Here is a 24698-nt window from a genome sequence, read left to right as displayed (position 1 = left end):
TTATAAAGGACTCTGCAGGTGCCGTGTCACAAGGGAGTATAATTTGGTTCTTGTTAAAGGCACTCCTGAATTTATTTTGTCTAACAGGTGTGTATTTTTCTTTTGATTTTGCAGAAAAGTTATCGATGCCAATCAAAGAGAAGCTTGGGTTTCTAACGACACGTATTGGGAACTCCGAAAGGATCCTGGCTTTAGTAAAGTAGAAACCCTCAAACTCTGGTAAACTGAGAATGTAGATCTAGTAACATATCACTCCTTAAAAAAAAAAAGAAAAACCTTAAAAAAAACCTATGCACAACATGTTTCTTATAGCTGAGGTTGGTTTGTGGGCCTGCAAGAAACCTTTCATTTGCTTTTATATTCATCTTTATAAATGGACTTCCAAAAGTGCATTAGCCCAGACCCCGGACATTTCTGCAGCTGGCATTAAATTAAAGGGAGGGGGAACCAACACACCCTTTAAATATTGAGATAAGGGAAATGCAGCGCAAGAGAAGCATGCACTGAGTTAGCCAAAGATGCTTTCGAAGAGTATCTGGTGCTTAAAATAGACAACAGAAAAGATACAAAAACAAAACAAGATTTGTTTTAATGGAACATGTCTAGAATGTCCACCCATGCTATTATTAAACCTTGAGTCGCAATACTTGTTCATGTCTAGCTTCGGGTTAGTTTCTTGATGTGTGATGTGCTTGGACTGGCCACGTCGAAAAAAGGCATAATGCTTTTCTGGAAGCTCTCCTCATTCATTCGCCATTGTTCATGCCTTAAAAAAAACACACCAATGTGAAGTTGTACATTTAAGTCATTTTAAAATATGTATTCTTAGACGTTTGTCAGGGGCAGATTTTTAAAGCGCTAGGATTTTGTTCATATTATAAATAACGAAGAAAGTGTATTATTATTATTATTTAAGAGAAAAGAGAGAAACCCTAAATGGATTGTAAAGGAAAGTGATCAACTAGTACATGTTTTAACTTTGGGGATGGGGTGGGGACTATTGTGTGGTCAAGTTGAAAGGAGACTGGCTGGTTTTGTAACAACCTTGGCAAATGAAGCCGAGGTCGTATTCTCAATGCCTAATGCTGTGATAAATATACCATCTCTTCCCATGGCTTCACACTTTTGTCTCATTTTCTCATAAGTCTTTATACAATTGGAATTCCCTGAAGCTTCGCATGAGTGTTAAGCACAAAAAATGATAAGTGTCTTGTCTCCTTTCCCAGAGGTGGATTATCCTGGTAACATACATGGTCATGTTCTCTTTTGTACACAAGATGCTTTGGTTGCACATCTGTTTTATGGGGAAAGCAACATAGCATATGCAGCTAAGTTCTCGGTAGCATCTTGCCACTGCTAATACTGCTTTTGTGCATAATTCTATTTTGCCATTTTACAAAAAGGCAATTATATTTTTCGATGAAGAAGCAAGACCTTAAATGGTTGCTGTGCAGCACATTTCAATGATGTATATGGAAGGAGGCTGCATGACCTCTGTCTCAAAGTAAAGTGAAGTTGGCATGCTTTGCTGTAGCCAGTATGAATAGATAAAAATCCTATTTTTTTAAATGTCATCTTGTCTTTCATTCATGCCCAGTTTGCTAACAGACTCCCTACTTGCATTTCATAGGCATCAATGACAGAAAAGATCTCCTTGTATTAGATTTCAAAAAAATATTTCTACGTATACAGTACATAGCACATAATTCTAAATATGCTTAATTTTCCTTTGCATGGTGCTTCTTAAGAACGACTTCTTGGTGGGGTTCCATAGAGATACAGAGGTGTCTCTTACCATTATTTCCCAAAAGCAAATTGACTCTTCATTTAACTGTGCTACAAATTACATATATATATATATATATATATATATATATATATATATATATAGCCCACAATTCCTTCTTTACAAGCACATCTGCCAAAGAAGCAAAGAGTTATAAATAGGATTTCTCCCAAACAGTGTGACTTCCTCTTGGCATGCACAATATTGATGGATATTTAAATATTTGACCACAACTTCTTTCTGAGCTGCACTTGTAGCTCAGGGTCTCTTTCGTTTGACTGAGGCTTAGAATAAATTCCAGACGATTCAATGGTAATGATCACATCATGACCTTTTAAGTCTGTTCTTGCAAAAGTTCTGTTTGACATTTCAAAATATCAGTTTTCATTTTCTAAGCAGATCAAGTTTGGTAGCCTGCAGCTTCTGGTTTTTGGGATTACCGTATTTTTCACTCCATAGGACGCAGCTGACCATAAGACGCACCTTGTTTTAGAGGGGGAGAACAAGAAAAATAAATTCTCCCCCTCTCTGCACAACTCCCCTTCAGCGAAGCAGCAGGAGGCGCTGCGCAGAGAGGGGGAGATTTTTTTTTTTCTTGTTCTCCCCCTCTAAAACAAGGTGCATTCAGTGCATTCAAGGAGCGTTCAGTCGCCTTCAGTGAAGGCAACCTGAAGCCTCCAGAGCGCAGCGGGAGTTCTGCTTTCCCCCACCGCCAGCCTCAAAGAGCACTGCTTTCCCCCACCGCCAGCCTCAAAGAGCAGGTCAGGGAGCAGCCGAAAGGCGTGCAGCCTTCCCGCTGCTCCACGAGCTTGTGGGCTGGCAGTGGGGGAAGTGCTGCTTTCCCCCACGGCCAGCCTCAAAGAGCAGGTCGGGGCTGGCAGGGGAAGCCCGGGTTCCCCCCCCCTCCAGCCCCATGGACCACACATTCGCTCCATAAGACGCACAGACATTTCCCCTTAGATTTTAAGAGGAAAAAAGTGTGTCTTATGGAGCGAAAAATACGGTATCATATGAAGACTGGAAAGAGTGTTGGTAAAATATTTCAGGGGCGCAGCGTGGGACCATTGGAACTACTAATCATAGCTCCCAGTCTTCATGAGAATATTTGCTGAACTCACTTCTCCCCTTCTGTCATTCAAATCTAATCAAACTCTTTCAACAAAACATCTAATATATTACCCGTATGAAAGTTAACTGAAGCAAGGGGGTAGAGACAGATGTAACATTTTTAGAGTAGTGCGGTCGTTTTGTCCAAATGTACCTTTAATTTCTAGGGGCTGATCTCTGAAGTGGCCAAACAGCTCTCTATGTTTGTGACAAAAATAAGTTATGGACAGTTTGATTGGCTGAATCCCATGATGTCACAAGGAGACATCAATCCCTTTCCCTTTTCCCTGGAGCAATTTTGTTGTTTTTTCACTTTGGGAAACATATTTCCTTAAATAGAAAGAAAGAATAATGTCCATTACGTGATTTTGTTTTTTATTTATAAAGAAAGCAGACCGTCCTCCAGGATCAAAGGGGCTTGGGTAAGCAAAATTGATGGTTGGACCAACTTTGCTGCGATGTCCAGCTATCATTCAAGGGTGAAAGAATATTGGATATGATCCACAACCGAGGAATTAACTGACTCCCTTGTCTCCTGTGTCAACACAGATTCTCCCCTCCCCTTCAAGTCATTTCCTTCCTTAGAGATTCCATTTCAGTCAAATTTGAATTTTTAAAACGGTAATACAAAAGCCATTTCCCTGTGTGGGCTGATGCAACAGACTTGAGCTGGCCCAGTAAACATTTTTAGAAACCGCCCCTGCCCCGCCACACTTCCCTCCTGCCACATCACCGATTGCTTCTACAATTCCCCTAGGTTTTAAAGGTATGTTTGTTACGTGGAACAAAGAAGCTGCTCTTCCAAAACCTACAGACAACCTAATCTAACTACCTTGGGTTCCCCGAGTTAGTTTCTTCTTCACAGTGCATCACTCGCCTTGAGTTTCTTATCTTTTTATGCACTTTTATGCACTATAATATTTATGCAAGGCTAGCCCTGCTAGAAATTCATGGATTCCAATCGTGCAAAGCAGTCACACATCACTTGCTGCAGAATTTATCTGAATCATTTTACACAGGGTCTCTGTGGTGTGGCTGCTGCAGCAAAAAAAAAACAAAAAAAAACGCTTTCTCCTTCTACATTACATTAGTTACGTACTGAAGAGTTTGGTCATATCGTTTACCTAGAACACTTGGGTAATGCTTGCAGCAGTGGCCTGTCCGTGGTGGACAGATAGATGCTGGTATGGAAATGCCCATGTGATCTAGGCAATATATGGAATTGTGTGCTTTTATATATTACCATGACAACATGGTAGCCACTTGTGGAACCATGGTTCTGTAGCATCCATACTGCAGAGATAACATGCAGATTCAGCCTCAGAGTCATGAATATCATGCATTTCTTTTCTTTTTCGAAACATGAATTTTACACTGAGTTGCTTTTTCAAAAATACTATACAAAAACAATTTTTAAATATATATATATAGCGAGAGAGATGCAGAATATATACATTAGTAGCAAATATGCAAAACAAACCAATTAAAACACAATCATGGAACTCACTTAAGAAGGGATATTCACCCTATCCAGCAGAAATGCAAATTATCGTGTATTTCTGCAAGTGACAGAACTCATATGATGTAGACTTTTCTTTATTAAATTTTCCAGATTTGAAAATTGAGGTCTTCTGTACTCTGAGCCTCTTCCCACTCCTGCAAGCTTCAGGAAAATCTCAAGAAGACATTGTATGATTTGCTTCCTTGTTAAACTGGAAGGCGCTGCACCAAACTATACCACAGTCATGTTCCCTGCCTGAGCTCTGTATATGCTCTTGTTTTCAAGTAGACCGCCCCTTCCTCTCTTCTATTAGTGATGGATATAATCACATTTCAGTAGTAGAGGTTTTCAGCACACCTGCAAATTTGGGGAAAGTAGAGGAGGCTTTCTAGATTCTTGAAAGGCCTCCCAAGGGGGCTTGCTAAACCCAGGCCTTGCACCATGCAAGGGTTCAGAAACTGCCCCCTAACCCAAATGCTTGGCATGCCATCGCTACTATTGCTGGATGAAGTCCTGGTGCACTGATGCACATTGAGGCAAAAGCTACTCCTGTAGTAGTTATCTGTAAGTGTTCTTCGATGGGGGGGGGGAACACCTCAAGATGGAGGAGCTCTTAGGTTTAGGTTTATTAAATTTATATATCGCTTCCCACTACAAAGCCTTGAAGCAGCGGCGAAGCCCTACAGCTGAGACGGAGGAGGCAGGTGGATGCCAGCCCCACGCTGCCATTTCGGGCAGCACGGAGCCTGCAGCCCTCTGAGCCACTGTGTCACTCCCAGGAGAGACGCATGGCTTGGGCCAGGCCCCATGCTAAGAGCCACCCTCCGGGTGTGGGGCCCAGTGCGTCCTGCCCCCCATCTGCCCTAGCTACTCCTCTGCCGTGAAGCAATTTGTAACCAGAGCAAAAGTGATAAAAAATATAAGTAGTAAATAAACATTTGGTGGGTTTTCCCCAAGTCCAGGGCTCAGAAATAGTGGTTGTGGACATGGGAAGGTACCTTTGGATTATGTTCCATGCTGCATAGGTAAATGAACAAAGACCGCACTCAAGAGTACTAATCCATAGTTTTGTGATTTGATAGATTTTCTCTCAGCCATCATTGTGGTTAGGAAAATGGTGCCAAATCTGAGACTGGGAAAATTCATTTACCTCTGTGGTTTTTGAGAATTTGAGTGCAATCAGTAACTATTAAAACAGGTATTTCCTCATTTACTTTGGTGGGTGCAGAACTGTAATGCTGATCTGCATATCTTGTTCTCCAGCTAACTTGCCACTGAATTACTTCCCTGTAAAATAACTTTCATTGTCAAGTTCTTTCGTTTCGCTTAGCCTACCCACCAGGAAATGATTGTGCGGAAAGGTATAAGTAACATATCTTAAGGACAATAGTTGAGTTGGGTTTCATTTTGAATTCATGCTTATTCTGAGAGGGGAGAAAATCAATGTTACCAAACTACGTGCTACATTTTGTGCAGTGTTTTGTTTTAATTCTAACAGAAAATGTGTAGCAAAAGAACCATAATGAAAGTTGAATTGTCTTTTAAAGAAAATCACGAGCACAATCCAGTAAATATTCATTTGAAAGTTTGACTAACAGTGGCCTGATTTGCACATCACTTAAAACCATAGTTTTAAATAAGCTATGGTTTAAGATGACCGCATCTCTGCTTCAGTCATCACCCCACTTTTTCCTTCAGCACACCGGAGAGGACATTGTATTGTGTGAGCCCAGTGCTCCTGGTTGGTTTCCCCCAACAAACCAGAAGTAAGTCAAGAGCAAACTTTGGCTTACCACTCGCTGATTGTTTGGGGGAATCAAGCCACAAGAGCTGGTGTCTACTTGTTTCCTGTCCACAGTGCTGAAAGAAAGAACTAAGCACGCACTCGTTTTAAACCATCCTTATTTGAAACTGTGGTCCAGGCTATTGAAAGCTGTGAAATAAGACAAGAGTCATGCCTAGCTGAACAGGGAAGAATATAGGCAGCTGACTTGTAAGGAGTCAGACCATTGGTCCATCTGACTTATCATCTACTCTGATTGGCAGAAGTTCAGTGGCAGACCTTGGGGTCTCAAATTTCAGCAGCGCCCCGTGTGACACCGAAATTCGGCGCCAGCCCCGCCTCTCGCACTCCCTTCTAAATAATAGTCGTGGTGCCCCCGAGGCTCTGCATTGTGACCGAATTGGTTGCACTCCCCTAAATCTACCTCCAAGAAGCTCTCCATGGCTCAAGAGAAGGGTTCTTTCCAGCCTTAACCTGGAGACGATGGGGATTGACCCATAGCGTCTTCTGCATGCAGTTAATGTGCTGTGCTGTTGAGCTATGGTTCTTCCCCCCCCCCCCCAACACTACGGAAGTGTTAAGCTCCACAAAGTTAGTTATGATTTACTAGATTGTGTTCTATGGCTGTAATGGAAAGGAGTGGTATTCTTGGTAGGAGAGAATGCATGTGAACCTGAACCGTCACTTACTTCTGCTTTGTTTCCACTATCCAAGAAACAAGCCACTGTTCCATTTCTAAAGATGTCCTCTTCTCTCTCTCCCCGTCCCTCTCTGCCAGTGGGAACTGTCGTGGCAGCAAACCAAATGTGTTGCTCCAGCTACACATCGTTCTTTCCTACCTGTCTATCACATATTTAAGATCATGTGTATGTTGTGCTACCGAAAAAGCACGAGAACTGTGCCTCTTCAAATGAATGTTGTACAGAGGAATGTTCCATTTGTAAGAAAACAGGCCTCAATAAATTCACAGCAATTACCTTTTAAAGTCACTTTGATTTCTTTTTCAGTTTTCCAATTCACTTTATTGCAGTTTTATTGCATTTGTCTTCCCGCCTTTCTCCAAGGCGCTTGGGGTCACCTAGGTAGTTTTACCACCACCCCATTTTCTCCTCACAACCACCCACCCTGTAGGTTAGGAAGCGAGACAGTGATTGGCAGAGTGAGCCAGTGAACTTTCCATAGATGTCTGGTTGGCTGCTGTGAGAACAGGATGGTGGCTGATCCAGTAGGCTCTTGTTGTTATGAGCATTGTGGCTGAATGTGGATTTGAACTCCAGTCTCCCCAGTCTGAGCCCAATGTTACCACCCAAGCTCTCTACAGGATCAGATGGAATTTGACCTGAGAACCTTCTAGTCTGAATTCAGATGGTATCACTATTGGTGAGGTACTGAATACACAAGTAAGAATAACGCTGCAATACAGTACGGAGCTTATTTAATAGGAAGTAAGCCCCATCAAACACAGCTGCATTTATGCATAAGCAACTGTAGGATCGCTCTGCAAAAGTCTGCATGGTCCTCGTATTTTGTCTTATAGATATGAAAATCCATGCAGAATTAAAGAGTTATGGTTCTTGGGAAAGCCAAATTGTGTAGGCATATGGAATATTTGTCAAATATTCATACAGAATATCCGACTAGGTTCATACAGAAATCCGACTATTAATACGGGTTTCAACAGAGATAATGGTTTATTTGCCGATTCTGTATATTTTGCACGTCTGCCATCTCTTTAAGAACCTAAGAATGGTACCTCTTTATCAGCTTTTAACTGATTTCCCCCAAGTTCCAACTGAGCATTTCAAGTAGGCTGTCACCGATGAAAGATCACGCCATTTTGTAATACCAAACTTAGTCTCATAGTGCCATCAAATCCATTTTGAACAAAAGGAGATACCATTGCTTCTTCATTGGCCTATGAAATGCAACTATACATGATAGGTAAAGAACATTTTCTATGGCTTCGTACACTAGTGAAGAATTGTGCTTTCTTGGAACCAAATTAAAAGGTGTATCAGAGTGGAAGTCAAGAGAAGAGCATTTTGTGTTTTGTCGTTACTCAAACATCGCAGATAGCAAATGTCAAAAGCTGCCGTCTTGGTTCTTACTGCTGTGGCCAGCAGTCAGCATTATACTCCAGTACAGAAAATGATGGGTACAACAGGTGTCTATATGCAAGGTGATGGTGCTCATGTCAACAGTCAGTGCCTTGTAAGCTGGAGGAAAGTTTTCAAATGGAAATAAATATGCGGTCCTTTATGTGGTGCCAAGTTGCTTAGTACTGATATGCAGTCTGTCATATATAGATAGATGATAGATATAGTTACACACACACACACACTGCTGCTGCTGTGTTTGGTGCATCTGGTATAGCGAACATATCCAGAAAAAAAACCAACCTTTCAAACATACCACATAGTGGGCAATATGACACAACTTCAGGGTTGGCTTCACAGGGGTGTATAGTTCTCACAGCTTTAGCTACGTAGAAGTCCCAGTCGTGATGTCCTCTGTCACGGTTGGAGGAATTAACAGTCCCTTGGTTCTTATGTGAGAAAAGAAGAAAAAAAATCTACAACTTCCTCAAGTGGTGCCCATACTGAATTGTGTGGGAGAAGATTGCTAGCTGGCCATGAGTATTGCATTCATGAGATTATCAACACGCTGCCGAGAATGCAACGGTATGGCTTAGTAACTACCACTTAAAAGAGGGAAATTTTGTGTGCCACTCACTGGAGCTGGGCTTTTGATGTGGGGGGTGGGGAGGGGCACACACCTACTTTTGCTTTTGGTTTTTCCACAGAAAGCTCAATTTCACTACAAACTAATAAAACGTAATTGTTTAATAATTGGGCTATGAATACTGAAAAGCTTAAGTTAAATCACACATTTTTATTCACACTCACCATTTTGTGTACAAACAGCAGGGAGCACGGCAGGTCATGCTTCCCTGGTACATTTACCCATGTTACATACAAGCAGTGGAAAAACAAATGTATATGCTGTGTATGTGACAATTTTTGATACCAATACCTTAAAAACATGAGGTAAAAGTGGTTGTCAGGTCCTTGGATGTGAAGAGAACTGCCTGCATATTTAATGTTGCTACAGTCATTATATATAATAAGCATTAGAGTATAACTAGCCGCTTTGTATCCGGTATTGCTCAGGATTTCTAAGAAGAAAACCAAAAAACCCCAATGGTTAAAATCCACAGTTTTGAAAGGTTCTGTACGTTATCTTGATTCCAAACGGCATCCGGTTGTATCGAGATGAAAACCTGCTCCTTGATCTCAGGAACCATCGTGCAAAATTTGGTTACAATGGTAAGAGGTGTCCAAATGCATAACAAACAACTTTCCAAACTGAATAGCAGAGGTTAGCAGAATCACATGATAGGCTTCAATTTTTACCACAACTTTTGATAGGACAGTTTAAATTGCAGTTCTATACACTCTTCCCCTGCAAGGCCTATTCATAGCTGTTGAGACTTGTGTCCGATTTGCACATACATAGGGTTGTTGTTCTTAATATATATATGAGTATGATTTTGTAACTTTCAGCACATTTTTGTTTACTGTTTATACAGCAGGTACCTAAATACTCTTGGCAGAAATTAGCTGTTTGCAACTCAACAAAGCTTTTGAACTGCAGTTTATGAAATCAATAGGATTTCTTTGGGATGTGATATATCTGACTTGTACTTTTTTAATTTGAGGGGGGGAAAATATTTTCAAAAGCAGATGGAACTGATCTTGGCAAAAATTGTGATGGCATTTTCTCTCATGGACCTCCCCCACCCCCCCCCGATGATCTGTGATCTGTAATCCCTCTTTCACCCCTAGGCCTAGAGGTGAAAATTTATCATTTTATAGAGCTACTATCACAGATTTCAATTTAGGCATTATCTTAGTTGTCTCTGCAAGACTGAAGAATGGCAAGAAACTTTGAATGAGTGTTTCTTGTCTCAAACTAAGGCCAAATATCCAATTTACCAGTATACATGTATGGGTAAGTATTAAAATGCATATATATGACTGAAGGTCAAGTTTTATCTTGTTGATTTCCACCAGCTAAATGATGCCAGGAAAAGTCCCCAGGAGCATGAAAGTGAACTACAGTGGTACCTCAAGTTACAAACGCCTCAGGTTACAAAAGCTTCAGGTTACAAACTCCACTAACCTGGAAGAGTTACCTTGAGTTGAGAACTTTGCCCCAGGATGAGGACGGAAATCGTGTGCCAGCAGTGCAGCGGCAGCAAGAGGCCCCATTAGTGAAAGCACGCCTCTAGTTAAGAACAGTTTCAGGTTAAGAACAGACCTCGGAATGAATTAAGTTCGTAACTGGAGGTACCACTGTACTATGCGCTTAATACTTTGAGGCAATATTTGAGCAGAAATAGCCAAAAATGAGATCTTCAAATAAGAGTATGTTGTCTGTCAGAAAGGTATGTGTGCTATTCCTTACAAAGAAGTACCGTATTTTTCTGTGTATAAGACTAGTTTTTTAAACCAAAAAATCAGGTCTAAAATTGGGACTCGTCTTATACATGGGTAGTTCTGAGGGGTGTTTTCTTAATTTGGAGTCCCCAAAATTAGGGGGCGTCTTATACATGTGGGCATCTTATACACAGAAAAATACGGTAATTCTGTAAGTATAGGAAATTTATCATTATGGCAGCCCTAGTAACTGAGCCACCGCTGGCTACTGTCTAGTAGAGCAGTGCGGGCTCTAACACAAATTATGATGTGCTGAATACAGATTATGTCACATCAGAGCTGGGCACTCTGTGCTAATATCCAATAATGCAATTCTTCCCTCTCAAAAAGAGCTGGTGCAGGCATGTGGCAGCTAGCGTTATCGACATGTAACTGCACCCACAATGATCAACATGAATAGCCAGTGTAATGTGGGACACAGGAACTCTTGGAAGACAATAGTGACTGCTTGCATGAGCAGAACTCATTTTCTGTTTATAATAATAGTCAATGCAATCTTTCAATTGCCATGTCTTGGGCAACAGCTGTACCAGCTCTTCCTTTTGAGAGCAAAGATCTCATGTGCTGGACCTGGCTTAGAGGCCTTGGGTGTTCCTGCACATGCATTCGCATCACCATGGGAACTATTCTTAGCAGGAAGATTCAGAGACTGCACAGCTGCTACAGTCCCTATAAAACACCCAGGGCCTCCTTTTCTCCAGTTGTTTCAATGAGATCTGAAGGCCACTTGGGAGGCGCAATCAGCCTGCAGAGGGAAGGAACTGTTCCACTTGAATCAAGCAGGTCACCTTGAATTCAATAGCAGCTTCAGCTCAGTGAGACACCTGCACTCCAGAACCAACCTGAGGAAAATTGCAAACTGTCTAGTAGAGCAGGCTGAACGTGACCATCACAATTACACTGTCTTTCCCACGAGAACAATGTGCATATAGGCTTTTGTATTCAAATCCACTAGTGCATGTGCAAAATGTGTATTAACTGCTAGCAGGCCACTGTGATCACCTCTAGAAAAGATGCTCTGTATTAATTTGCTATAACCAATTTACATAGTGAGCCTTTGCCTCTGCCTTTCCTCTAAATATACAGAATACATGCCTTAAGATTAACATAAAAACTTATTACTTGAATTACTCTTTAAAAGAATTTATTAAAGAATGACCGATTCTTATAGTTACCTTACGAAAAAGGGCAGTGATGTTAATAGAGTCATTATTTCTGTAAAAATTCAATCTTCAAACCATAGGTTTAAAAAGGCCACAGTTCACACAATGAGAGAAAAATCCACACACAGGAAAATGGATAATATCCCATGGCCATAACATAAAGCTTTTCAAAGCACTGGAACATTTCAGATACTTTGGTTTTAAGATCCCATATACACAGGTATTCACAAAGGAGCCTGTAAGCTTCAGTATATATGTAGTGCAGGCTCAAAGCTACTTTGTGATACTAAAACTTGATACAGTAAAGACAACAGTTCTACAATTCTGTGCCAAACTCCACCCCTAATTCGACAACCAGGAAAAAAAATGGAAGTTATTGTATTCAGAACAAATCGTGAAGTATTTCTGTCACAAATACTTCATTGTTGTTGTTAGTTGTGTCCAACTCTTTGTGACCCCATGGACCACAGCACACCTGGCATTCTAACACTTTCTCTCCCCCCCCCCCCCCGGGTTGGATATTGTGTCATGAAATGAAGTATAAATGAGTCATGCAGTGTTAAACAAAAATCAACATATAGGTTTGGAGGGAAAGGAGCATGTTGAGATTGCAAGCCCTGTTCCTGACCACAGAAAGCCATTTTCCAACAATCAAGGTAGACCTCATTCTAAACATGATTGCCAACAAAAAATGGTAGCCACGCCTCTAGTTCCTCCCCCCTCCCCGTTACACCCACTAGAACTTACCTCATGTCATGACATCAGAGATTCCTCTTTTCTCACTGCAATGTCATGTCAAAAGTTTTTCTGAACTAGAATATGGAGCAAATGGGAGGAATTGGACATGTGGCTGCAATTTGAGGGGCAGCTGCTCATTTAGAGCAACGTTTGCTTTGGGCTTTGGCTCCAAGGATTCTCATTCATCAGATTCTGGAAAGGTGAATTCTGTATCTCATTCCACGCCTGCGGCTGTGGTGGTATCTGGACTTCCAGATAAATAACATACTTGCGGTGATTATTTCATTATAATGCATAATTGTATACACGTGTGTGGGTTTTGTGATGTGACTTTTAAAAAAACACAGCTCCAATGATCTGGAAACTGTTCGGCTTGGATGGATACGTCCTTAAATATTTCCCTTTTACCTGAATCTTATTTCTGTCCAGCCATGATCTTTAAATATTGTAGTGCATTGTGAGCGGCATCATTGTGGGCATTGCCCCAGGAGATTCCAGTCCCGTGACAAACTGTGATTGGATTAGTTGAAAGTTCTGCAAGACACTGGTATTGTCCATTCACACTCAGCTCCTCTGAAAGTACAAACACAGGTGCTGGTTAGTGGAATATCACGCCACTAATTTTTGAAAACACCAACTACACTAATTCTCTTTCCCCGACATTGTGAATGAAAGTACCGTACTTTTCCGTGTATAACACGCCCCCTATTTGGGGGGACTCCAATTTCAGAAAATGGCCCGAAGTTGTTGAGCTTTTTGGGGGGAGGACTGGAGTTGTTGAGCGTTTTTTCAGGGGGAATGCAGTAAATCACTAACCCGCCGGTTGCAATCGCTCACACCGCTCGCCAGCAATTGCTTACGTCTGCTACAAACCTGACCAATCACCAACAGCAAAAGTAAATAGCAATAACAATTGCCACAGTGGCAGCCAATCCTCCGCAGCCCTAGACGCAGCAACCAATCAAACTCCTATTTCCAATAGCCAATACAAAAAAACCCCTTGCCACAGCCACCAATCACACTACAAATCGCCAATGACAATCTGCAGCTCGCGGCTGCAACCAATCATCTGTCACACATACCCACTACCTGTGTATAAGATGCCCCCACTTTTTAAACCTAATTTTTGAGTAAACAAACCTAGTCTTATACACGGAAAAGTACGGTAATCAGGATGGTGTCACATAAAAGGATATATGACTGGAATATGTAGGAAACCATCTCTCCCAACCTGCTCTGGCACAACACAAATACTCTATTACCTATACAGTCATACCTTGGAAGTCGAACGGAATTTGTTCCGGAAGTTCATTCGACTTCCAAAACATTCAGAAACAAAAGCACGGCTGGATTTATGAACTACACTTTCATGCAGAATTTATTTCCAAAAACAGTTCCATCACTTGACAGCCCTAAATTCTTGTTCAGGTTCTTCGATTGTGACCCGTGCGAATTATTTTGTCAAAGCACTAACAATAAACAGCAAGTTTAGCACACAGATCCCTGAAAACAGCACCGCCATTTACATACTGCACCCTTTTAGCAAATTTAATGTTCCAAATGTTAGTGGTAAGACTGTGTGCATCTTTTAATTATTAGACAAAATGTGATGAAAGTGTGTTCTCTGGCTGCTGTTAGTACTAATGTTCTGCAGATAATTGTGTTCATGTTAATGCTGGAAGAAAATGGACATTTCATAATCCCGCCCCTTTTTGGTGCATACTCATTGGAAACTTGGTTCTGCCTGGCCTGTGTTGGGAAAAAAGATACTAAGAAAAGAGGATGCATCTCGCCCATAGTCACCCACATGGTTCTTACCTATATTCAAGTATTTTGTATTAAAACCTTGCTCTTCTGCAAGTTCTCCAAGAAGATGAACATAATCTGTATTAGGAATACTGAGCGGACTTATTTTCAGCAAAGTAATTTTTTCTCCAGAAGAGTTCCTTAAGGTGCTCCATGTACATCCCAAATTAACACTTTGTTCTTTTCCCTGGAACAAATTAAGGCCATTTAGACTTTGCTCTGTTTTAAAACCACCATCCAACACCTTTAAATGCGGTCATTCCACTCCCCTCGTATATGTATTAAACAAATACCAAGCTCTCATATCACACTATGTTCTACCCAAGTATTTCTTCCACACTTGTTAAAAACTTGGCTTTTAATATGGCTTCTCCAAGATTCTCTTGGTCTGTACTACAGGGGCCTATGTTTTCCATAAGCATTCTTACTTTTAACACAACTCTGAACTGTAAATGTCAACAATTTCACCTACAGGGGCTACATTTTACTGCTTGTTCTACTGCGGCATTAACAAAAGCCTAAAGAGCAGAAATGAAGCAGGTGAGGCTGTTTCCATTACTGTATAAACTCCCTGTTAAATACAAGCTGCCTGAAGGAAGGCACAACCATCACTGTGAAGCAGATTGCTGCATCTGATAGTGAGCTGATAGCTGGGGATTTATTAGAAGACTTATATATAAGCTTAACTCCCGAGAGTTAAATGATATAGAAATTGGTATTCTTCCAGCTTCTGGAGGAGAGAGAGGCAATGGAAGATGTACATTGTTTGTGCATTTGAAAATATATTAGATTTTAGAAGCAGCTGTGTAGCTCAATGAACGCCTGTTTGCTCTGAACAAGGTTCCATGCAGTTCAACTGAACTCACTTCCTAAGCTGCATCCTTAGGCTATTAAGACAAACAAGATAGACAGACAGAAAGACAGTGGGGGAGAGGACCGAGATCTTGTAGCCTAGATGAAGAACATGGAAGATAACAGGTGAACCATCAGGGCGGGGGGGGGGGGGGAGGAGTCTAGCTTGCCTGTGTATATTTACTATAGCGCCTTAGTATGAGCTGGACAATTAATGAAAACGAATGATTGCATTGTTAGGTTTGAATAGCTAAGCAGTTGCTATAAACGTAAATGAATTACTTACTAAAGAAATAGTGATATTGTCTCCAGAAAAATTACGGAATTTATCGAGTAGTTTCTCGGCGGCGTTTCGCTTTGCTAATTTTTTAGAAGTCCCAATCCCTTTGTAAGAAAACAAAAGCAAGAAGGATTAAAATAAGCAGAGAAACCCAGATTAAGAGACATTCATGGTAGAAAACCAAAACTAGACTGCGAGTCACAGACTACACACCCATCAACTCAGCCATGCTTTTGAAACTCCCCTGTATGTTTTGTTCTGATAGTTCCACCTGTTAAGTTTACATCTGTTAATTATTAACTTGGGATCTCCCCTCCAGCCATGGCCAGGTGTGAGTTTCTGCATCACAACAGAAGAACTGTTATGTACTGAGTTGAATAGGATCCAAAATGCAGCAGTCTGATTGGTCCTAGAACAATAGGATTCAGAATGCAGCAGTCTGATTGGTCCACAGGACCCACCCAATCCAGTTCTAGGTGGAAGTGAATCCGCAACCTGATTGGCCTACAGGAGAATCCCAGAATTAGCCAATCACGTTGGGCCCATTGTGCAAATAATGTATTATAAAGCAGACATTCTAGGGGAACTTCCATTCCTCCTCACCAACTATGAGCTGAATAAAGGGCATAAAATCCACTCTTGACTCCGAGTATATTTCAAGAACCCTGAGAGGGCACAGAGATGAGAGGGTAGAAAGAGAAGGGGATACTGAAAGCGGACCTGACTGCAGGGCCAAATTTGAGCCAGGCTTACTAGCGCTCAAGTTTGTCCACAAAATGTTTTGATGGAGGAGGGACAGAAAGAGGATTTTTTTTGCCCCAAGCGGCTTCTATTAATTAAAAATCTTCCCCAAATGGGTGCAGTGCCTACCTGCATACAGATGCCCGCAGGCGGTTCCTTCCCCCTTCCAGACCTCGTTTAGCCTGACTAACAGAGGGCAGAATGGAGAATACAGAAGGCATGCAGAGTCTTCTGCTACCTGTGCTATTACAGGTACATGTATTGGGGTAGGTGAGAAACAATAACTTGTTTAGCCCTATGGGGATTTCTATCATTAGGCTGTTGGTGCTCCAGTAGGAATCCAAAAACAGGGCACATTGGGAGCAGGTGCACTGATGTTTATTTGGGGGGGGGGCAGAGTGGCAGAAAGAAAAAAAGCACCCCCTCCATCCACCCTGCCAGCACACTTTGGATTTGGTGGCCCCGCCACCTTAGGCACCCCCACAAGTAGGAATGCTCTGCTAAGGCACTTATTTTGACTTTCAAGTTATAAAATCCTCAAGGCAGCTTGCAAGAGAGAATTATATAAGATACAATTGTTTAAAATGATCAAAAATGGAAACATTAGTGGGATTTCTTTGGATAATGAATCCTGTGCTTAAATTCAGGTTTTGCTACATTTTGTGCCGAGGAGAAAAAAATAAGCACGTACCTGTTTCTACAAATGTTTCTATTCTGCAAGTCATTGTAAACTCTCTCTTATGGAGTGGCCCTGTCTCCTGTGCCAGTGAGTACTCAGGAAGTCTCCAACCCTTCTGAATAGCTAGCTCCTAGAGAAGAAGGGAAACAACAGGTAACAAGACAATATTTTTTTTAATCTAGCCTTAAAACAGCCACGTGTCTATTTAGAACAGGTTTATTTATCATGATTACTTCAGTATTAACTTGGAAAGCAAAATTCTGATGTATTTTGCTTTATACTGCATGTATCCTTCTACATCTCAATCCAGGACAGAGCTGAGAGGACTTCCAAGATCAGCCAGAGTAGCAGCCCAATGAAAGCATTTTATTTCAGTGATGTGAGAGTAAGTCTTGCTTTCACTAGTCACTACTCTGCCCAAAGAAAATCTTTACATCTTATATATATCATCACAGTGATGAGCTGTGAGCTTTGCACACAGTGTGTATGAGAAAACTTGACAAACCAGCCAATCCTTTCTTTTCTCTTCACCACCCATTCTGTAATCACTATGCTTTGCTTTTTGTTGCTTACTCTACATTCTTTCCTGAGGGTATAGGAACTGTCTTCTCCTTCCTCGGTTCAGCTACCTGCTCCTGACTGCCTGTGTTGCTTTCTGTCATCAGAAAATATGGAAACAAAGATGATGTTACATACATAAGGATCTAAATATAATTTGTAACTTAGTGTAGAACGACTTTGACCTCTAAAAAACCAAAAGGTATATAAAGGACTGCCTCTTTCCATACGAGCCTACGCGGACCCCAAGATCATCTTCTGAGGCCCTTATTCGTGTGCTTCCTCCATGAGGGGTGTGGAGGATGGCAACATGAGAACGGGGCCTTTTCTGCAGTGGCTCCCCATCTGTGGAATGCTTTCTCCAGGGATGTTCACCTGGTGCCTTCATTATACATCTTTAGGCGCCAGGCAAAAACTTTCCTTTTTAACCAGGCCTTTGGTTGATCTTATGGACACCCAAATGTTGAATGGTTTCTTTAAATGTAAAGGTTCATCATTGTTCCACCCGATGTGTATGTCTTTAAGGGGCCAGAGCAAGGGCCAGAGTAAGATAACGAGACCTGGCTTTACAGCTGTGAAACACAGCAGGTGCTGCTGAGTTGTATTTGATTAAGGTGTGTCAGCATTTGGGTGTAGTATATAAGGAGCAGCACCTAGCTCTCCCATTACCCTGGGGGATGGGTTGGTGGTTGGGTCTGGTTTGGTTGTTAATGTACTTAGTGTAAAAGGAGTTTTTGTTATTCTTATTAAAACCTAGTTTAAGTTATTTTTGAGTCCTTTATTTTTTAATGCATGGTCTCCCCAGCAAGCTCTCTGCAGCGTTACCATACTGTAAACAGCCAACACCAACACCCTTTAGAATGTGGCTTTTGGGGGGGGGGTTATTGGGTTATGCTTTTGGTTTGATTTTATATATTGTGGTCTTGTTGTGAACTGCCGAGACCTCCGGGTATAGGGTGGCATTTAAGTTGAATTAATAATAATAGTAATATTAATAATAGTAATAATAATAATAATAATAATAATAATAATAATAATGTAATTTTAAAAAATAAAGACAAAGAACTTCTGAATATGGTACATTTTAAATGTCATTGCAACTCACCTGCAATGATCCAATAGGATTGGACTGATTTGGTGCTTGATCGAGACATTCAGGGATTAAGTGGTCTGGCACAGAAATGCTAAAAGAAACATAGTTAACTTGAAAACTGGCAGTTTCAGGCATCATTTCGCTAACAAATCAGGAATCAGTCCTAAGCACATTCTACATTTTAATATGAGACTGCCTCATTAAGACTACCTCTACAAGATGTTTAAAGTAAAGAAAGCTGACATGCTTTTCTATGTTGAGTTGTGTCTATGTTTGCACATGTGGAAGGTTTTGTTCCCCGCAGGTAGTTTCTTGTGCTTCCTCCCAGGCTACTTTTTAAGTTCAAGGGTCTGGATCCAGGAAAAAGCAGGCAGAATTCCACTGGCAAGAAGGAGATTTTCATGGCTCCTCCCCAGACATATGTCTCATGTACTCTCAAAAATTGCCCTTGAGGGATGAGAGACCCTCCTTTGTTAAAGATTTAACGGTATTGTTGATACTGCTCTAACCTGAATGTGGCTTTGACTTTGTAGTTGTTTAGTCGCTTAGTCGAACCAGAGCACACCAGGCTTTGACTTATCTTTATATTAATAATTACAGTGGACCTCTAGTTATGTACCGCTCTGGATACGTAACTTTCGGGTTATGAACGCGGCAATCCTGGAAGCGTATACTTCCGGGTCTTGCCGCGCGTGCATGCACACAAGTGCTCTGTGCATGTGCGCGAAAACGCTCAATCGCGCCACGCTTGTGCGCAGAATTGGCATCTCTGCCTACGGACTTTTTGGGTTGCGGACGGACTCCCAGAACAAGTTTAATTCGTATCCGGAGGGTCCACTGTACTGATCCGTTTTATTAAAATATTCATAGATTGTCTTTTGGCGATAAGGCTGTTCTACGTTTTGTTCTATTTTCCCATAGCTTATGTTAACTGAATTTTGAAGCTGTTAGCAGGTTGGTGCTTCCCTAGGGAAGGAAAAGCATGATACATGCTATAAATTAAACGAAAATTAAAAAAGTAAGATTGAAAGGTCAAATGAAAAAGTAGCAAAAAAATTATTCTATTTGTTTATTAACTTCTTCTCCCACCTTTCTTTTCAAAGGAGCTCAGGACTATTGACTATCTTTTTGTACTGATAACATTTACAAGTTTGTACACATGAGACTAACAAAGATTGAAAACGGGTCTGAGTTATGAAACCACAACCTGTTAAATAAAGAAAGAGAGAAACCTTTCATACTCTTACAGAGTCATAACTAAGTTACATGAAAGGTGACAGAAATTGTGACATGATATGCGAAAAACTGCTATTTTATCACTTCCACAAAAATACAAGAAAAGAGGTTTTCAAGAAATGAGCAACAATGTAATAGCATTGTTAAAAAACTACTTTACCATGTGGATATTAAGCAGTGAAGTAACCATCCATCTTAGATGCGGTCACATAATTTGGCCCCATTTCCCACAGCTTTTTTATAAACCTATCTCCAGTATGTTAAGCATTTTAGCCTTAATTTTTAAAATATTTGTAAAGCTTTCTTCCAAAATTTTCCAGCAGGTCCCATTCGGCAATAATATTATGTCACAATGATCAAAACCAACTCACCAAATATTTGAATTGCCTTTCAAAATGTTCAGGGCAGCTTCTGCAGCTTTGTGTTTTGCAATTTTCTTGCTCGGACCCTCTCCTGAATTAATAAAGACAAAAATATGTGAGTGTTCTGAACAGTAAGCTATGAAAATCTAGCAGTCTGAATGTTTCATTCTGAAATATCCATTTTCTGTTTCATGATAACACGAAGAGTGTATAGACCTGTTTGGACACTTTTTCCACAAAGGCAAGATGGCCTGTTTTACTGTATCCTGCCAGTGCAAGCAAGCACAATGGGGGGGGGGGAACGTGGCTCGTTTCTAAATGATGATGATGATGATAATTTATTATTTATACCCCACCCATCTGGATGGGTTTCCCCAGCCGCTCTGGGCAGCTCGCAAGAGAATATTAAAAACATGATAAAAGATCAAACATTAAAAACTTCCTTAAACTGGGCTGCTTTCAGATGTCTTCTAAGTCAGATAGTTGTTTATTTCCTTGACATCTGATGGGAGGGCGTTCCACAAGGTGGGCGCCACTACCGAGAAGGCCCTATACAACATTTTTCCACTCCCATTCTAAAGACATCACTAACATCAGAAGTAGCGCTGAATATTTTTTGAAAAACTGCATCTTTAAGATAGTGGTTGGGCAGCTGATTCCTATTCATCTGCTTATGCTGGTAAGTTCTCAAAATGCAAGGGTATATATAAAAAACACATCTGAAGGGGAGATGCAGAGTTTTAAGAAGGAAGAGGGCCTGCAGCAGGCAGTTTCCTCCCAGCAGCAGAGACTTATCATTGCTACCGTCAGAACTGCTGTACTAACTATGGAAGCTGCGCAGAGGCAGAGAAAATATGGTATGTTTGGCTTGGAGAAAAGATGATTAAGAGGCGATACAATAGCTATATTCAAATATCCCAAAGGACTGTCACAAAAATGATGGGCCAAATTTATATCCTGATGCTCCAGTGGCCAGGATCTCAATTATTGTGTTCAAATGACTAGAAAAGGTATTTAGACCAGTGGTTCCCAAACACGCTTGCTAGAGTGAGGTGGGACACTCATTAAGTGAGCTTGTGGGGCCTAATCCAAACACTATCCTCATTCTACTGGCCACAATAAATGCAAACTTCCTTGTGTGGCACAAGATCAGTTTGCATGTCATGCATAACCCCTCAGTGCTAGGAACAGTGCCAAAGATCAGAGAAATTACATCAAATTAGTTACTCTTTAAAAAAGGCCGCAACCGTTTTGCTCAGGGGTTCAATTCCTGGCCCCCACATGCGTCAGCGGCGCTTGCATAAGCCCACCCTGGCCCTGTTCTATGCTCTTGGTGGTCGCACGTCAATTGGATTTGCGCAAAATGGTTACTGCCTGTATGGTGTCTGTGTTTGGGTGGACATGATGGGGGTCGAAGAATACGATCAAGGAATAATATACTGTGCAATTAGATGCAGGGGAAGGAAGAGGGAGTTCTAGGGTTAGAAATGAGGGGAAATTAATTGGGGAAATTTTAAGGTTAAGGAGGAGACACAAGAGTCGGTAGCAGTTAGGATGAAGGTAGGAAAGATGGGTTCTAGGGCTAGGTTGGAGGAGAACAAAAGGATGAAGGAAAAGACATTTGGGCTCTCCCTTTACCCATACTGGTACCCAACACACTAGCTTAGAAACAGAGCGAGTATAAAACTAAATAGAAGAGGCATTTATTTTAAACATTACACACACATTGCATGCAATTAAGAACTCAGACATGAATCCAGAGCTGGCCCAAGACTTTTTGGCTACCCCCAACCTGCCAGGGAAGAAGGGGTGAGTGAAGATCTACATCAGGAACAAAGTGGGGAATAAAGATCTACATCAGGATCTGCTTCCCCTGCTGCGTGAGGCCTCATGGATGGCCGGGCCCTGCATGAATCCTATCAAAATGTACAAACCTGTTGCAGTTATGTCGCCCATAGTGACTTTGTAGGTGAAGACTGGCATATGCACTTGCCCCTCAGCTTTTTCAAAGTCATATACAGGATTGAGATTAGCCTTTGTGCCATATTCATGTAACATCTGAATTGGTGTTTTCCCCGGTTTGGATGTAATGATTTCCTCCAAGCTGTTTACAAAGTAGAATAAAAATTTTATGAATATTTGAGAAGGAAGGAAATTACATGCAGTGTGTTAAAATATTGCTTTTGAAAATATGCTGTATCTTTCATCTATGAAACTCAGAGGTACAAGCTGGAGAGAATGAAGCCTGCTTCTGTGTTGTATTCATGATAATGAGTAACCTGTGGACAGTTATAAGGAAATGTTACCAGACATGTGATACTCCATGCTTTGGATATTGCACTAGAGCGGGGAGAAGAGGAAGTGTAAGTGACTAGCGCTTCTTCCACGGTGCTTTTTCCACAAAACAGGCTATGTGCAGAACCAGTTGTCAGATTATATTATTGGTCTCTCCACATGCCTTGGAGAATGCTATTTTCTTAATTTCAGTTTCTTTTCCTATAGCAGATCTAAAGAAACATAAAACTTACACTTTCATTTTCCTCACTCTCAAATTTGGTGTGCTGAAATGTTGAAGATTTGTGAGAGAAGATCACCCATCTCTATGCAATCATTTTGTATAAAATGCAGGTTAGCCCCCCCCCAACAACAACATGGCCCCAATCTAAATGCCACTCCCCACTCTCCTGTTTTAGCTTTCCACATAAAAATAAAGAAATGGGAGATCTGATCCAAGACCAGTGATGCCTTATCTACTCCAGCTCCGAGCTACTCCTTCTCTCTCCACTGTGCGCTGTGTCACCTATAAATATTGCAGGGCTGTGTAGCCTACATGCAAAAGCTAATTTAAAAATGTGTACAAATTCAACAGATGACGGGCAGATTCTGCTCTAGGATTGAGGAGTGGTTGTTTTTTTTTAAGATAATATTTTATTTGGGGGAGGACAAGGAAAAAACAAGAGAAAGGAATCAGGGACAGAAAACCAGTAGCATTCAAAAAGCACAACATGTAATAAAGACATATACATGCATTCCCTCATTCTAACCTGGAAAATCATCCTAAGTGTCACTGCACATTGGGTTTACTTCCAGGTAACTTGAGTGTAGCATCTGCTCCTCTCTTTCTTACACACACACACACACACACACGAGTTTACTTCCAGGTAACTGAGGGTAGCATCTGCTTTTCTCTTTCTTACACACACACACACAAGTTTACTTCCAGGTAACTGAGGGTAGCATCTGCTTTTCTCTTTCTTACACACACACACACAAACAAACAAACACACACACGGGTTTACTTCCAGGTAACTGAGGGTAGCATCTGCTTTTCTCTTTCTTACACACACACACACGGGTTTACTTCCAGGTAACTGAGGGTAGCATCTGCTTTTCTCTTTCACACACACACACACACACACACACACACACACACACACGGGTTTACTTCCAGGTAACTGGGTGCAGCCTCACACACACTCGCGCCATTCACACTGCCTGCTACGGTGCGCGCGCGCGTGCTTCTGACCCCTCCCCCCCCCCCACGTTCCAACCCGAATCCACGCGCACGCGGGCGCCGCTTCCCGCCGGCGACGGTTGCTCCCGCGCGCCTCCTTATAGAGCGCCGCGCGCGCGGGCGGCGGTAACCCGGAATGCTCCACGCCCGCCCCACCCGCCATATAGAAAGCCCCTTACCCACCCCACCCCTCGCGCGTCACCTGACGGTTTTCAGTTTCTCCACCACCACCGGGGAGTTCCGCTGCTCCGTGCCCGCCAGCCCCCCTTCTTGGCTTAGGATAGCCGGGCAAGGGGCAGGCTGAGGCAGAGCTATGCTGTTCGCCGCCGCCGCCTCCATCTCTTCCTGGCCGGGAAGCATCCCTTTAGCACGGCCCCTTCTCGCGTGTCACGTGTGGTTCCGGGGGCCAGTTGGAGGGGAGGAGCCGCCCGGGAGGCTGCAAGCGGCGCAGAGGGGCGAGAGAGCGGCTCGTCTCAGTGGGTCTCTGTGAGGGAGAAAGAGGGGCGCTGAGGGGGTGGACAGTACCCCCAAGGAAGCCTGGAAATGGCCCCGCCGGTGTGCGGGCGCTTCACTTTTCACAATGAACATGTTCTAGCTCAGGGGGTCCGTGGAAAAAAACCAACCCTTTGCTTCCTGTTAACATACCCTCCAACATTTCTCCTATGGAAATAGGGACGTCCTGTTGTTATGGGGGGGGGCTGTTCCCTTTTCCCTTATGGGGTATCCAAGAGCCCGTATAGAGTCCTTAAGTGGGTCCCCTGTCGGCAGGAGAAAATAACACAGGCCAACCAGAGTATATTGAGCAGCAATACAGAGGTACCTCGGGTTACATACGCTTCAGGTTACATACGCTTCAGGTTACATACGCTTCAGGTTAAAGACTCCGCTAACCCAGAAATAGTACCTCGGGTTAAGAACTTTGCTTCAGGATGAGAACAGAAATCGCGTGGCGGTGGCATGGCAGCAGGAGGAGGCCCCATTAGCTAAAGTGGTGCTTCAG

At 42.1% G+C, this 24698-nt stretch overlaps 2 protein-coding genes across 16 annotated transcripts in view; one reads left to right on the top strand and one right to left on the bottom strand.

Annotated features, from left to right (window-relative positions):
• Window positions 1-5187, top strand: part of OSBPL6 (oxysterol binding protein like 6) — a 95566-nt gene extending 90379 nt beyond the window's left edge. For 13 of the 14 annotated variants that reach the window (XM_053409893.1, XM_053409933.1, XM_053409840.1 and 10 more), the window contains one exon: window positions 115-1120. In XM_053409893.1, coding sequence (XP_053265868.1) covers window positions 115-223 — 109 coding nt within the window. In that variant the 3' untranslated portion in view covers window positions 224-1120. Of the gene's footprint in view, window positions 1-114; window positions 1121-4505 lie in introns of those variants that run through there. The other variant, XM_053409910.1, reaches the window with a different exon arrangement.
• A 6616-nt stretch (window positions 5188-11803) lies between these two features.
• On the bottom strand, window positions 11804-24348 carry PRKRA (protein activator of interferon induced protein kinase EIF2AK2). 2 transcript variants are annotated; one of them, XM_053410178.1, is made up of 8 exons: window positions 23901-24348; window positions 22119-22288; window positions 20194-20275; window positions 18599-18677; window positions 16948-17065; window positions 15522-15619; window positions 14396-14570; window positions 11804-13150 (listed from the first exon to the last, which is right to left on the bottom strand). In XM_053410178.1, the coding sequence occupies exons 1-8, from the start codon at window positions 24056-24058 to the stop codon at window positions 12993-12995; spliced, it is 1038 nt and encodes a 345-aa protein (XP_053266153.1). In that variant the 5' UTR covers window positions 24059-24348; the 3' UTR covers window positions 11804-12992. The 2 variants fall into 2 exon arrangements, with proteins under 2 accessions (XP_053266153.1, XP_053266159.1); XM_053410184.1 differs by lacking the exon at window positions 23901-24348 and adding an exon at window positions 23229-23291.
• Between the last annotated feature and the right edge of the window lie 350 nt (window positions 24349-24698).

The sequence above is a fragment of the Podarcis raffonei genome, chromosome 1 (assembly GCF_027172205.1).
Source record: "Podarcis raffonei isolate rPodRaf1 chromosome 1, rPodRaf1.pri, whole genome shotgun sequence".
Classification (NCBI taxonomy): domain Eukaryota; kingdom Metazoa; phylum Chordata; class Lepidosauria; order Squamata; family Lacertidae; genus Podarcis; species Podarcis raffonei.
The sequence above is the reverse complement of the archived record's forward strand: the minus strand, read 5'-3'. Positions and strand labels throughout refer to the sequence as shown.

Bases quoted from the DNA above. Each gene is read 5' to 3' on its own strand.
- PRKRA (XM_053410178.1), bottom strand. From the start codon at position 24,058: ATGCTTCCCGGCCAGGAAGAGATGGAGGCGGCGGCGGCGAACAGCATA. The intron at 22,289-23,900 runs GTGACGCGCGAG...CTTTGTAAACAG, and splicing joins GAGAAACTGAAAACCGTCAG to CTTGGAGGAAATCATTACAT. The intron at 17,066-18,598 runs GTGAGTTGCAAT...CTTCTTCTCTAG, and splicing joins ATCCTATTGGATCATTGCAG to GAGCTAGCTATTCAGAAGGG.